The 15740-nt window shown below is 38.7% G+C and overlaps 1 protein-coding gene across 1 annotated transcript in view; it reads left to right on the forward strand.

Moving 5' to 3' along the window:
* The window catches only part of LOC127574082 (neurobeachin-like protein 1), a 199382-nt gene that overhangs the window by 66890 nt on the left and 116752 nt on the right, over nt 1-15740 (forward strand). The window contains 5 exon segments of the mRNA XM_052022775.1: nt 4868-5029; nt 6571-6601; nt 6603-6657; nt 7244-7370; nt 11450-11532. Of these exon segments, the coding sequence (XP_051878735.1) occupies nt 4868-5029; nt 6571-6601; nt 6603-6657; nt 7244-7370; nt 11450-11532 (458 nt within the window).

Genomic DNA, 15740 nt, shown 5'->3' on the forward strand with positions numbered 1-15740 from the left:
CTGAGTTCCAGTTAATACTTGTGACTAATATGACTCATTCCAAATCAGAGTGAAAAAAAGCGTGCAGTGATGATTGGGGAGAAAAATGCAATTGATGACACAGTTCAATACAATATGAACTTAACTGTCTCTGCCACTGAGTTGCCCCATACAGAAAATCTGAGTGAATGAAAAATGGGCCAAACTAGAACTACGTTGTTCTTATTAGGCTTTGTGTGATGTTTTCAATTATATCTTGAAGTTAAGATGCACTTTATATGTGTGTTGATGGCTGTGTTTAAGTTACCAAGGAGAATCCAAGGGAAAATTCTCGGTCTGCACAAATGTGGCTAATCTCAATGAGGGCAGTAGTTGCTGCAGTGAGATTTTCCTTGGTGACCTCATGGTAGGGAAAAGTGGGCTTGTCTTTTGTGTTAGTGGATCATATTGGAGGTGGGTATCCTGTTGATTTAAAGTGAGAGTAGAATTAGGCTGAACTGCAATGCCCCAGTTGTTGAAGAGCATACAGACACTTAATAACAATGTTAATGTGAATAATGGGAGCTTGGAAGAAGTACTGGAAGATATCCAGTGCTTGTCGACCCATGTTCTTATAAGGATGTTCAAACTCTCGTGGGTGAAATCGAAAGGCAATATTAACTTTGAGTGGTAAAGGAAATAGTAAGTAATGCATAATACACCATTATTACATTTTAAGTGTTGGATTTGACCCACCAAATTGTGACTTACCAAGGTATAAAAATGTACTTTCAGTTACTGGTGAAACCACGTTCTATTTATAGTGACGTGTAGTTGAAAGATATTTATGAAGGTTGTGACAGATTTTCTGCCTGCCAGCCAGACAGCATGGAATTGGGCTTCTCTCTGGGAACAGCTTGCTTAGAAACTAATATGGATGATGCAACACAAAGCAAGAGCAAAATGTATTTTGTGTTAAATAGAAAATTGAAATATTAATATTACTATTCAAATAATTTTTAAATATTGAAGATACTATTCTTTTATTTTAAAACTGTGACATCAAAATTGTTATTACTTAATTAAACATGCATAATTTGTTGGAATTGTGGTTAATTAGCCATTACTAATGCTACCTGAATTAATTCCTTGGACAACATAGATCCATCTTAATTGTCATTTGGAGAACAAACAATGACAAAATGTGTCATATTTGTAATGAAGTAATTCCTCACGCAAGTCTTTAGACGCGTTGTGTCAAAGTGGGACCGAGTTGCTAATATCTTCAATAATTGATACTTACAGTAAAATGATAATATGCTATTGGAGTATTTAGAAATCCTGGTCTTGAGAACTGGACCATCAGGTGAAGTTTACTGTGTGGCCTGGCAACCCACAGGAATGGGGCGTGGCGCCAGATCCTATGCTGCCTGGCAACGCGTGGGTGTGGGACAGGGGAGGTTGGTGGTGAGGTGCCAGATTGTGTGCTGCCAGCCAGGGGTGGGGTTGCAGGTGGACCCACAATCCATAGCAACATGCCAGTTTCACTGGATCGTTTATTAAAATTGTGTGTAATTGTGTTGGTGTATTAATTGGTATAATCTCCAATAGTTTGGAAATTCTGCCAGTCTGGCATCGTCAGAGTCCTGGACAAACTGGATTACTGTGGATTTGCTGGATATAGCACCTTCTTTAATGTATCAAAATATTCCAAATTGCCTCAAAGTATTATCCAACACAATTTGACATTGAGCCACATGAGGAAATACCAGGCCAGCTGGCTGAAAGTCCTGCCACAGAGGCAGATTTTAAGGACCATCTTAAATGAGAAATGAAATGTAGAAGCAGAGAGGTTTTAGTAAAGAATTCTGGATTATAGAACATTGATAACTGAAGACACAACTCCTGATGGTGGAGCAATTAACGTGGGATAAGTGCAAGTCGGATGAGGAAGAAAGAGGACTAGTAATTGAGTTTGGAGGGTAGAAGAAGCAAAGGTCAGAAAAGAGGCAACAAAAATTTGTTATTTCTGAATAATGTGTACTTTAAGGAGTTTGTAAGATAATGGTAATGAACAGAGGATCCAGATGAAAATGCGTGAAGGTATGATACTTCAGCTGTTAATGAAATGTGACTTGAGGAAAGGCATGAATGGCAGCTCAGCAATCCTGATATTAGTGATTTCAGGCAAGAAAGACGAACAAATAAGCCCATACGAGTTGAAGTGGGGGTACAGATAAAGGGCAATCACACTACTGAAGTACACTAAAACAATTGGAGAGACATAGGGAGCAAAATGTAGGTGAATTTCAGAGAAGTGGAAATGTAAGACAGCAAAAGTAAGGGAATTCAACTATTCTGACACATACTTTAACAGATGTAGAGACTGCAGAATTCCTAAGATGCATTCAAGAAATATTTTGAATTGTTGCATACTGATCCCTGTAGGAGAAAGGGTGCTTCTCGATGTAATTTCAGACAATGAAGTCCTGCTGGTGATATTGTTAGGAGCAGTCATATTTATCATAACTATAGCATAAGGGATAGTAACAAGTAAGACTCCACATAGTTGTCTGAAACATTGCTGCTGACAAAGTGTTGATTGACATCTTGGAGGTGAAACTTAGAATAATATCAAAGATTGTTGATGGCAACACACTTGGAATGGAGAATCACCAAAGAGTGCTGCAAATGTAGAGTTCACTGCCTCAAAGAACTATGGTGACAAATAGCATGAATGTACATGAAGGGCCGCTGGATGAGCACGAGGGAGAAAGGAATGGAAGTTTATGCTTAATTGAGGAGGAAGCGCATGTAGAGCGTAAAGAGCCCTGTGGTGGAGTGGCATTTTTCCATATTATGGAATATACAATGCTGTGGATAAACTTTGGTGTTAGGATATTCTGAGTTTTTGTTCCTCTGTTTATGTCAATGCAATGATTCATATTTTAATTCCAAACATTCTTTAGAATGTATAGTTTCTCAATTTAAATTTGGCATTTTTTTTCTTGTTTTTTGTTTAAATGGTTATTTTTATTGCTACTATTGGGCGACTGCTTAGGAGAATTTGATTTTGCCTAAGATGTGCTGGTGTTAGTGTAAATAGAGAAAGCAGTTTGCTCAAGCACTCTCAGGAGACAGCACTTGGTACTTAAGGTTGCAACTTTCATTTCTCATTTATTTTTCTAAAAGGTTTATTGTAGTACATTTCTTATGGATGAGGCTTTCCCTGACATAGGCACCATCCTTCCTCTAACTGAAATCGTGAATTAGTTGATTACTGTTACTTGGAGGAATTAGGGAAAATAAAAAGGTGACATTTTTAAGTTTGCAGAAGGATTTGCCTTAAATTTTCTTCAGTTTAATTCCAAGCAAGGTATCATGTTAAAATTTTAACTTGAATGTAATTTGAGTAACTTTTTAAGTTGGCTGCTTAAATGAGGTTAAGCCCATCTAGTGCAGTGAACAAATAACTTATTGAATTTAAAATAACCTATTGGATGTGATCTGCTTTGAGGTGACCTAAAGGTAGAATTTTGCAACGTATGCCCAGAAATTTGTCATCTTCAAGTACTTTTCTGACTTGAGCACTTTTTACAGATTGCTCTGCAGATCTTGGTAGTTAGAATTTTAAGTCTGGAACCTCCGGTTACCAATCCTTTTGTTTTACCAAAATCTCCCTTTAGTTTGAATGCCTGCACAAGATTTTTCGTAACAATCCAACTCTAAAGTACAAATCTCAGCTTCTCTCTTTATACATATCTCAGTTCCCTATTCCTCATACTATCCTGGTAAACCTCTTTCTGCTCTGTGTAAATCCTGTATTTTTTTCATTTGTATCTCAGAGCTGGGTTTGAATTCACAGGTGTGAATGCAAGAAATATCAATTTGTTACCAACTTTATTCAAGGCATTTAAGAAAAATATGTCACTTTCATCAAGTTCTTGCTACTTATAATCTGACGCTAAACACCATACAATGCACAAAAGTATGCAGTGAAGTATCAGCTTGGATTCAGTAGTAAAGGAAAACAAATAATATTGCAGATGCTGGAATGTGAAACAAAAGCAGAAATGCTGGGAGAACTTGGCCAGTCTCTGCAAGGAGAAACCAGTCAATGTTCCAGGTCGGAGACCCCAGGAAAAGTTGAGTTCTTCCACCATTTCAGCTTGGATTTAGTTGTTTACTAATCCCTAGCTTTAACAGATGGGATCATTCCCCACCGAAAGAGGTAATCACCCGATGTATTGATGCCAGTTCTTTGAAAGATTTCTCCAGTTTTACTCCCCTATTTCAGTGGCAGATCTTTCCCCTTTAATTATTTAGTACATCTTTTTGGAAGTTACTATTGCATCTGCTTCAGTGACCCTTTCAAACAGTATATTGCAATTATAACAGCTGTCTGCATAAACAAAATTGATCACCCTTCTGCTTTTACTAATTTCCTTAAATTTTGGGGTCACTGGTTGCCATCTCACCAGCTGGTGGAAACCGTTTCTGTCTGTTATTTTATCAACAGTTTTCATAATTTTGAAGAATAAACTGAAGTCTTTTACAGTCCAGGGCACCTTAAGCTGCAAGAGGGCAGAGCAGTAGCTATGTTAGATCTGTTGGTGTCTTTCCCAAGCTACCAATGTGTACTCTGTTTAACAGTTAATTGTGATCTGAATTGTTTGAAGTACAGACTCCTAATTTTTCCAACATGGTGACAATTGATCAGCTAGTGTTTGTGTTCAGCAAAGGTCCAATTTATTATCAATTTGCTGCCTCAGGTTACTGTTCCAAAACCTTGACTGAATTTCTGATTTAAGTTGGGTGGTTTAAAAATATATTTTGTCCCCAGTATTTGCTGAAGTATTTATTTGTTGCTGTGTATCTCAACCTTGTAATGATTTTATTTCACCCTTAGATTGGATGAAGTCCCACCAGGGTTATCCTTGTTGCCTGATAACATTCTGCAGGTCCTAAGACATCAGCAATTGCAATGTATGCAGAAACTGTCAGACGGGTTAGAGGACGAACAGCAAGCGTTGGCACTCATTCTGGTCAAATTCCTCATCATTATATGCCGGTATGGTTTCAATATCATAATGTATGCCAACATAAGAGAGCAAAGCAGGAGCACCAGTTACTGTGGTACCCCACTGGTTGTAGTCTCCCAACCCTAAAATGATCCATTTATTCCTGATTTGTTTTCTGTCCATTGACCACCATTCAGTAAGATTATGTTTGATCTTTTACCTCAGTGTCACTTTGTACTAATTCATATCACTTGACTCCCATAATATCCCAAAAACCTATTGATCTTTGACTTGAATATACTCAACAACTGAGCGTCTTGGGTAAAGAATTCCAAAGATTCATACTTTCTAGTGGGTGGGGAGGGGGGGTGGTTAAACCTTCCCATTACAGTCTTCAATGGCTGATCCCTTATTTTGAAACTGTGATCCCTGGTTCTAGACATTCTGCCTCGATCATTATCCCTACATCCAACTTGTTAAAACCCATAATAATTTTGTGAGATCACCTCTTGTTTTGAACTCGAGTATAGATCATATTGACATAATCGTCCCCGCCCCATTTCGAGGAAATGTGAACTTTCCCTCTATTGCAAGTATATCGTTCCTTGGGTCTTGGGTATGAAGGCCCTATCTGTCTGTAGAGGCTTTAACAGCCTGTTCTTGTTTCTCAATTCTCTTTTCTTCATCTTTCCTATTCCTTGGTCCTCTTTCTCTGGCAACATCATAAGCCTTTTCTTTGATCTAATATTTTTAAATTATTGCTACATCCACAGTATTTTCCAGTTTCTTTTGCCTTGGAGGGATGTATATAACTTGTAAATTAGGTATTAATGTTTTCAATGTTAATCATTGCTCATTTTACTACCATGCCTTTTAATGTTGTTGCCATAGGCAACTTGCACCTTGTGTTCATTGCTTGCTTCATTCAGATTTCAACCCCTGATTTTAGATTGAACTAATTCACTTTGCCTTCATAAAAAGTTCTGCCATTTTATGATCACTCTTCTCTGAAGGCCCTTTAACTACTAGTTTACCAACTAACTGTTTTTCATTGTACAGCACTGGATTTTAAATAGCTTATTACCTCATTGGTTCCTATTGATTTAGAAGACCATTCCCTAATGCACTCTGTGAATTTGTCTTTCGCATCTTACTGCTAAATTGGTTTGCCGGAGATTAGAATAAAGTTCTTGATGATCATTGTATTACCCTTATTACATGCTCCTCCAGTTTCCTAATTATACATTTCTTCTACATTACCATCATTGTTTGGGGCCTATGTAGAGCTCCTACCATATGTTTTCTGTCTTTGAGCTCATCCAAGCTGATTCTACTATTTGAACAACAGGAATTACTATTTTTTCTTTAATCTATTGGAGTTTTCTAGAACAATGTAAATTATAAATAAGAAAATGCTAGATATACTCAAGCAACCTCAGGTCTTCAACATTAGCTCTGTTTCTCTTCTAACACTTGTGACCACCCTGAGTATTTCCAGCAATTTTCTGTTTTACTTTAGATTTCTAGCAATCTGCCTTATTTTTGAATTTCAATGTAAATTATAAATCAGATCATTCTCCTTTTATCCCAGAAACCTGGCTAATGTTGAGGAGATTGGAACCTTGCTCCTACATTAACCATGTTATCACCATGACGACAGTCTACATTCAGCAGGTAAGTGAATAACTTTCTATTTCAATAATTCCTTCCTCTAAACATTTCCAGCACTTTATATCCAAAGACAAAATAATTTATTGGCATGTTAACTTTTGATGTTAGTTTGCTGTAGATTAAATGATTTTGTTTTATTATTTCAGCTAAACTTTTCATACTTAAGACAAAAATTGGAACAGGTGCTAAAAATACACAGTTAAAACTTTCTATAGGCTACTTGTATGTCAGGAGAGAAATATGCTACAACTTGCAAAAACAGTAATGCAAAGAACTGTGGGAGGGAAGAAGCAGGAAGAGATTTTTTATTGAATGAGAGAAATAAAGGAACAAGTGAGAATATGGCCAAATGGGCACAGTATTTGATAGTGTCATGTAAAATTGCCTTTGTTCAAGTTAATAGCTTAAGTTTAAAATTGTCATTGGGAAATTAGGTTTGAATTTTCTTACTATATGAATGTCCATTGTAGCGTTAGTGAGAGCTGTAAACAAACCACAGAACAGGAATCCAATGAGACTGGAGCTTCCTTGAAATCAGTGCTACATGCTCAGTGTGATGTTCCCTTAATTTTCTTTTACTACAAGTTAAAAAGCAAAGACCAAAGAGAAAGAAATGGCAGATCAAACACCAGCTGAAGATTTTGTAAGACATGCACTTATATTCTGTGAGAGTCTATATGACCCGTATCGAAACTGGAGACAAGAGAGCAGCTGGGTGAAGTGGATCAAGATTTCAAGTAAATGTTCAAAGCTAAGTTTTTTTTTGGTGAACTCCATTTATTAAAAAAAAAGTAATTTTAGATTAAAATATCAACTAATTTTGTTTTTTGTATTGCACATCTATATAAGATGTTTTATAATATCACAAGTGATTTTTGATCCAATGATGCACACTTGTAATACTTACTCTTAGTGAGATTGGCAGTGATTACATTGTCATGTTGTTAGAAGGCTATTTAATGCTCTCCATTGCTAATTATCAATGGTGGGGGTTATTCATATCTACATGCAAGTATAATGATGTCATGGATGCCACTGGTCAGGTGAACAATGGAAAAAACATTTTTGCAAAGCTAACAGGAACTGTGCTACCTGGAGGGCAACTTTGTGTAATGTTTTACCTGAAATTGCTGTGTGCATAATTAAGAATGCTATCAGTCTTGCAATTTTACCAGAACACACCAGCTCATAAGCTGTTGCAGAATGATTACAGCAACAAGTGTGTACATTGTAAAAAGGCTTTCAGAATCCTCTGTCAATGTAAAAGTAGCTTGATATGATGAAGATGCTGCAAATTTATTTGCAGTCCTGCGAGCTGCTTCAAGCTGAGTAGCAGTTGTATAATGTTCCGTCAGTGGTAACATTTTCTATTGCTCGGACCCAAGGCAAGCAAACAGAGCACTCTTACGCTGACTTTGGATATCTTGGTTGTGAATGTCTCAAATAGAAACAACTTTTGTTTAGCCTTAACATCGTAAAACATCCCATGTCCTGTATTGCAAGCAAGTCGACAACAGTCTGGTCATGCTGTGAATCTTTCTGAAGATCATGAACCAGAACAGGCCTGAGCAGGTGCACACCTGCCATTCCTGCCATGAGGCCCATCTTTCCCTGTACAAACTTAATGAGCACTTGTGCCAAGTACACAGGTTGAGGTCAGGAGCTGGGGCTGGTGTCTCTGCCTCCCTGACAGTGGTACGACTACTCAAGAGTTGCTTGACGAGCTCAGCAATCTTCAGGAAGCATTGAATGCCGTCACAGCTTTGGGGGGTGAGGTAGCTGCTGCCAAGGAGAGCAGTGCTTCCTTCTGTCTGCACCTCCTGATGAGCTGGGTTGGAACCCTGAAGAGGGTTGAATGCTCCCATTCCACATTAGGTTCAAGAGCAAGCTACAAAGCCACATGCAGAAAGGCAATTAGCAACTACCTGAAACCATGCCCACAACCAGGGATGCACATCAGCAAAGTCAACTTGTGCACCAGAGGAGGTAATTACTAAACTGCAGGCATCATGAAGATCATAGGCTGTACTGTACTCTGCAGAGTTAGACATGGATTTGGCTCAAGAATTGCCTGTAATTTGGAGAGGACCAATGTGTTAAGCATTTAGGGAAAATGGTAGACTGTGGCATTAACTAAGCAGCTCTTTCAAAGGGCATAGGTTTGAGGTGCCATATAACTTGTATGCTGCAAGGTTCCATGCGACATCCAGTACTTCGCAATGATTTCTTGCATAATCTTGTGAAAACCTGCCAACAATCATGAGTATTGACATTTTTTTATTAGTATTGTTTTCATTGGACATTAAGTACTTCTAACAAAAATGCATCAACTATCCACCATTACCCCTTGGTAAATTGTTTGTTTGCAGGGGTTAGATTTTCATGAATTTAGGAAATGAGGTTTCAGTTGAATTGCAAAGCCACTAATAGAATTTAGCTGAAAGTGGCAGGAAAGTGGTTGAAAATGACTATTCTTTCCAATTAAAATATATATGTCATCTTCATTACAGTTGTGCTGCACAGTGTTTATTGCTTGTGTAAATTATTACACTAGAATGGAGAAATGATTACCTGCCATACCTCAACCTCTCAATGGGAGGAAACAGATTGTTCTGAGGCCTTCAGCTGTGTCCACCTCATAATTGTAGATTGTCAAACATTTCTGCATGAGAAGTTTGTACAGTGTCTCAGTAGTAGTCAAATTACAGTTTGGAGCAAGAGCACATTCAAAGGCACTCATTCTTTTCAAGTGTCAAGCATAATTTGCTAAATTAGAAGCAACGAGCATGTATTTTAAAGACTGTTACCTATATAATCTTCAACTGTCAGATCTTACACCGGTACTTCTGATCTTAGCCTTGTGTATACCAGAAGAATTTGTTACAGACACATACCCATAATCTTGTGTGGGTAGTTCATTATTTGGGCTTGGAATTAGATAAAGAGAATTCAAGAGACAAGTACTTGCTCTTTAAGCAACTCCATGACTTCAGTCTTTAAATTCCTGTTCTTTTAAATGGAAACATTTTGCCCATCCCATCCACCTGCTCCCCCACCATGATATCATCATAAAAGAATCTAGTTTTGTTGGTGAGGACAGCAAATGGATCCAGAGGTGGCTGGTTTTGCCAGGTGGGCTGACTGAGTCTGAATGGCCTTAACCCATTCCAAACTTTTGTTCATGAAAACAAACCATAGTATATTGTATATTTGGAAACAACAAACCAACTAATTAATCGTGTCGAAGGAAATTAGTATGCCTAGGAGTTGTTTTGATCTGAATATACATTGTACAACAGAGCTCCAGTAAGCTTTTCTGCAGTACTAGTTACAATTTTTGGCCAGTTCTTATATTCAGTTTAAGTTACTGTGTCTAATGCCCATATGGTGAGGGTTTTTTGCATGAGAAACTAATTTTGGATTTGGTTTTGATAATTGAGATTGGCGGTTGTGTTTCAGTGCGTGAAGGTCACAATCTGTTCCTTGTTGACATACAACAAGTTTTCTTTTCCTTTTAGGTTGCATCTCTTTAAAATAGATTGATGACTAGCTACTGAAGTTGTTAACACTATATTTTAATCTGGTTTGGGCTGATGAAATAAACACACAGATGTCAAAATAACTTGTGAAATGAATTGAGCAATTTTCAGCAGTCCATAACTCAGTATCAGGCCAGTGTAAAGAGCGAAACAGAAATAACTTGATTCTGTTTTCTTTTTGTCTATATTTGTTGCCTGGATATTTTCTTATTTTTGATTTTTCAAGTATGTTCAGTATCTTGCTGCTTCATAATTTAGTATCATATTGGTTGTCTCCATCTGGCAGTAATGCAGTGTGTTATGTGAAGTAGGAAACTGAAGTGGGGGCCATGATTTAAGATCCTGAACTTCCCCTTTAAGGTATAATGTCAAGGTACATTATTGTCTGTGGTCTGACCTAATTCCAACTACAGATAGCCTCCAATCTGGGCATGGGTCGTGCTCAAGAGTATTTTATTCGGTTGCAAGTCATTTTAAAAGAAATAGTGCTAAGAGAAATGTTTAAAGAAAAGGCATAAAAAAAAACTATTCTAGAATTTTGCTGTGGCAGTTGTGTTCAAAATCTAGGTTTAAGGGACTTTGAGGGCAGAGTAGAACTTGGAAACCTTGAGCTTAGAATCTGCCTCTACTTGCAACCTAGGAGTAAGTCTAAAAGTATGGGCAGAACAATATTGCATGGATCTTTGGATTTTTAAGATAAAGCATCATATATGACTATAAGGAAAGAGAGGGTGGAGAAATCAAACAACTGTTTCAAGTGCTCAGGCACAGTGGGCTGAATGGCCTTCTGTGAGTAGGATTCTGTGTTTCTAATTTGATTTAGTAATGTATTATTCAAAATAACCAGGCACCATGGAACATCTTCGGATATATGAAGAAAACCATTTAATATATATAAAAAATGGCAATCTTGGAAGTTTCAGAAATAATGTAAATGGATTTTGCCTTGTTGCTGTCACTATTACTTGATTGTAATAATTCATAATAGTTGCCAACCAGATGATGATTGTAGCATCCTCCCAAGTGGATGTGCTTTGAGGTACTGGCCAGTTTGACAGAGTAAAGGCTCACAGTTCATCTCAGTTCTGTGCATCCATTCACTCTATAATGGAGTCACTGGATAGCAATTAAGAACAGGAACATGTGCATGTTTGCCCTCCTAAATGTGAATTTTTGAAATTACCATAGCCATGCTTCATTATCCCAGCAATCCTTCATGTTTTGTTAATTGTAACACTAATTTTCCCTGTCCTTTTCTAGTAGAGTTGTCAGTGCGGTGGAGAAGAGCAGACAGAAGTATAAAGCTGCTTGTCTAACGGTGGAGTTCATCCCTTTCTTTTATCGTAAGTATTATGCAATTGTTTTTCACTGCTCTGTTCAATTTGTGGAAGTCGAATTATTTTTTCCCAGATATCTCATTTCCCCCCCACCATAGATTCTTAACAACTATTTAATCTCCACAGATAGTATTGTAAAATTTTATTATTTTACCAAATTGCCTGTGCATATTAAAGCAATTTGAAAGGTCCTTGGGTATCTACTCTATTTCCAGTCCGTTAGTGGTTCAGTGACTTGTTTGCAGATTAAGGCTGGTTCTTGAGACAGACTGTTATTTTTCTATTTAAGAAAACTACATTGTTGTGTTCAAGAATTGTGTGTGAAGTGCCATTCACTTTGCTACTAATTGGATTGACTAATGCTATTGATTGGTTTATAATGCTTGAGTTTGTAGGAGCAGATTGAATGACACGCATTGTGATTGGTATTGTAGTCATGCAACGAGAGTTACCTGGAGGGGGGAGAAAAAGCAAAGCATTGTTATAAAAATAAGGTTTGAGTCAGTTTTGTAAAGCGGATGTCACACATCTGTTTTCTTCAAAAATTCTGTAATGCATTCCCAATGCTGTGAACTTTGTAATGGTTTATGGCATGTACCTCTCAATTGAGCCTTGGGTCTGCTGGAACTTTTCCTTTTATTACCCCACCTCATAAATAAGGAGGGAAGGAGGTTCCTTCTTACTTTTTGAGCCACAAAGCAGAGTTAAAGAATTTGATGCTTATGGGCAAAGATGAATTTCAACATTTATGACCTTTGCATGTTGACCTCATTGTTGATGGTCAGAAGCCAGGAACTGGTGTTGGAGTGGCTGTTAATGATACAAAATATTGAGAAGATCATTTCATCTTATTTATTATAAATACTGGGTCCTGAGTATTTTTACTTTAAAGTATCTAAACATTGTTTTAAGTGATTTGTGATTGAAAGTGATAACAGTACCAACAAGACCAATCATGTGGCCATTACAGAACCATTGTGGCCATTACAGAGACTTAGCTGTCACAAGGGCAAGAAAGGCTGTTGGATACTCTGGGGTTTAGGTGTTTCAAAAGGGGCAGGGATGGAGGTAAAAGAGGTGGGGGAGCAGCTTTGCTGATCAGGGACAGTATCACAGCAGTAGAAAGAGAGGGATGTTCTGGAGGAATCATCAACTGAGGTCAGTGTGGGTGGAACCTAGAAACAGGAAGGGACCGACCACTTCTTTGGGAGTATTCTACAGACCCCCCAGTAGCAGCAGAGACACCGAGGAGCAGATTGAGAGGCAGATTTTGGAATGGTGCAAAAATAACAGAGTTGTTATCATGGGTGATTTCAACTTCCCTAATATTGATTGGCTCCTTAGTGTAAAGGGGATAGATGGGGCAGAGTTTGTTAGGAGTGTCCAGGAAGGATTCCTGACACAGTATGTGGACAGCCTGACTAGAGGAGAGGCCATTCTGGACCTGGTACTAGGCAATGAGCCTGATCAAGTTTCAGATCTCTCGGTGGGAGAGTATTTTGGAGACAGTGACTATAACTCCTTGACCTTTATCATGGTGAGGGATAGGAGCAGATGATATGGGAAGGTATTTAATTGGGGGGGGGGGGGGGAAATTAAGATGCTGTTAGACAGGAACTTGGGAGCATAAATTGGGAACAGATGTTCTTGGGGAAGCGCACAATGGAAATGTGGAGGTTGCTTAGGGAGTACTTGCATGGGGTTCTGGATAGATTTGTCCCATTGAGGCAGGGTAAGGATGGTAGAGTGAAGGAATGATGGTTGACAAGAGATGTAAACTATCTTGTCAAGAGGAAGAAAGAAGCTTACCTGAGGTTTAGCAAGCAAGGATCAAACAGAGCTCTTGAGAGTTACAAGGTAGCCAGGAGGGAGCTTAAGAATGGACTTAGGAGAGCTAGAAGGAGGCATGAGAAGGCTCTGGGCGAGTAGGATTAAGGAAAACCCCAAGGGCGTTCTACACGTATGTAAAGAATAGCAGGATGACTAGAGTGAGGGTAGGACTGATCAGGGATAAAAGAAGAAATTTGTGCCTCTTGGAAGAGGTAGGGGAGGGTCCTTAATGAATACTTTGCTTCAGTATTCACCAGAGAGTGAGACCTTGACATTTGTGAGGATGGTGTACAACAGGCTGATACGCTGGAGCATGTTGACGTGAAGAAAAAGGATGTGATGGAACTTTGAAAAACATTAGGATAGATAAATCACCAGAGCCGGATGGGATGTATCCAAGGTTATTACGGGAAGCGAGGGAAGAGATTGCTGGGGCATTGCTAATCACTGCTGAAAAGTGCATTTGTGTGGATGTTGGGTGAAGAAAACTCTGCCTTCTATTCTGCTATGATCTACCATTAATGATTATCGGCACACTACAAGTTTACACACGTGCATCAACTGCTTGAGCCAGATGATGCAGCTCTGTTAATGCCATGTTGGCTGAGCAAGAATGACCCTTGTTTCAAGGGGAGATCAGGATATCATTGGGAAATAAAAGAAAGGTATGGATTTTCTATTGTAAGAATTTTCCAGATTAACCTACAACTTTTCAATTTGTCTTTTCAATTTTGCCCAGTCTCTTGGACTACTGTGTAAAATTGAAGTAGAAGTTGAAAGTAAATTGAACTGATGCTTTGAAGCAGAAAAATTGCAAGCATGAAGGAAATTGTAAAGTAATAAGGAATGAATTACCTAAAGAAATTATGCAAGTTATAAAAATAGTTTGGCAAAAATAGTAATCAGACTGTTGGGTAAAAAGGAGGAAGTGGAAACAAAAATGAAAAAGCTGAAACAGTAAGATATCCATTGGTGCTTAGAAAATATTAATAATGACAATGGTAGTTTCCTTGTATGGAATGCAGTCCATTGCATTTTTTAGTTCAAACAAAAACATTTGCTTATCTGCCTGCCCCCAGTTGATTTGCTCCTCAGAGTCCTGTGGTACAGAACAAATTTGGAATCAGTTTATCAGAGATTGAAATGTTTTCTGTGTTTTTTGTAAGCCCCTTGAGACTTTGCACATCCTGCTAGTATTTGACGTTATCAGTTGACTGACATAGTACATGAACCAACACAAATGGGTCCTTTGTATTCAGAGCTTGAGAACCAGTTTAAATTTGTTTTTTTTAATTTTATTTACAGCGGTGGTAACAGGCCCTTCTGGCCCAACGAGTCAGCACTGCCCATCTTAAACCCCAAATTAACCTACCCATACATCTTAGAATGTGGGAGGAAACCGGAGCACCCGGAGGAAACCCACGCAGACACAGGAGAATGCACAAACTCCTTACAGACAGCGACAGGAATCGAACCCCGATCGTTGGCGCTGTAATAGTGTTGCACTAACCGCTACGCTACCGTGCCGCCCTTAAGATAATATTGTGATGATAAACTGGCCTGGTGTATGAACTGTTTGTGGGAGCTGTTCTTATTTGAAAGCAGCAAGACCTGGAGCTTTTAAGAGTCAAAATGATAATTTCAAACTGTTGAAAGAGAGTGACCGATGAATTCATTCAATCTGCTCCTGCAAGGCAAGTATTACATCTTCCTGTTGGATTGCAGAGATGTTAAATGTCTGCAGATAAGAAGGTGCTTGTTCCCCAACATCTGCCCACCACAACCCCATCTCCAAAGCACTTGTTTTGTCGTATTTCCAATTTCTAACCCCTATAGTACTGTGAGATCTGGGCTGCCAGGTGTTACAGCCACTTGTCCAAATAACTCTTATTCTTTGGCAGTCCTCAGGACTAAGGATAATTTGCTTCCGCTCCATTTCAGTGGGTTCTCAGGCAGCTGATGTTGCCAGTGTGGGACCCACAGTCTCCATCACATGTTCAGTCATGGAGCTATAGAGAGAGCACGAAACAGGCCCCTTGCTCACGAAGTCCACGCTGACCATCAAGCACCCATTTTCCTACGTAATCCTACATTCACCCTTTTATTCCTTTTCACATTCCAACCCCTCCCAAGATTCTACTGCTCACCTAGAAAACTAGGGGCAATTTACAGTGGCCAGTTAATCTACTAACCCACACAGTTCTGAGATGCGGGAGAAATTCACGTGGTCAAATGGAAAATGTGGTGTAGGAAGGAGAATATGAGTAAAAGGGTAGGTGGGTGGTTAGTTTGCGAGATGGTGAACTCTTTCTGCTGTTTATGCTTGGCTTTCTTGTGCCCCTGACAAATGGACTCAAGATTCTCAAGTCATTCCAGAAGTTCCT

Source organism: Pristis pectinata, chromosome 1 (assembly GCF_009764475.1).
Source record: "Pristis pectinata isolate sPriPec2 chromosome 1, sPriPec2.1.pri, whole genome shotgun sequence".
In the NCBI taxonomy this organism is placed as follows: Eukaryota; Metazoa; Chordata; class Chondrichthyes; order Rhinopristiformes; family Pristidae; genus Pristis; species Pristis pectinata.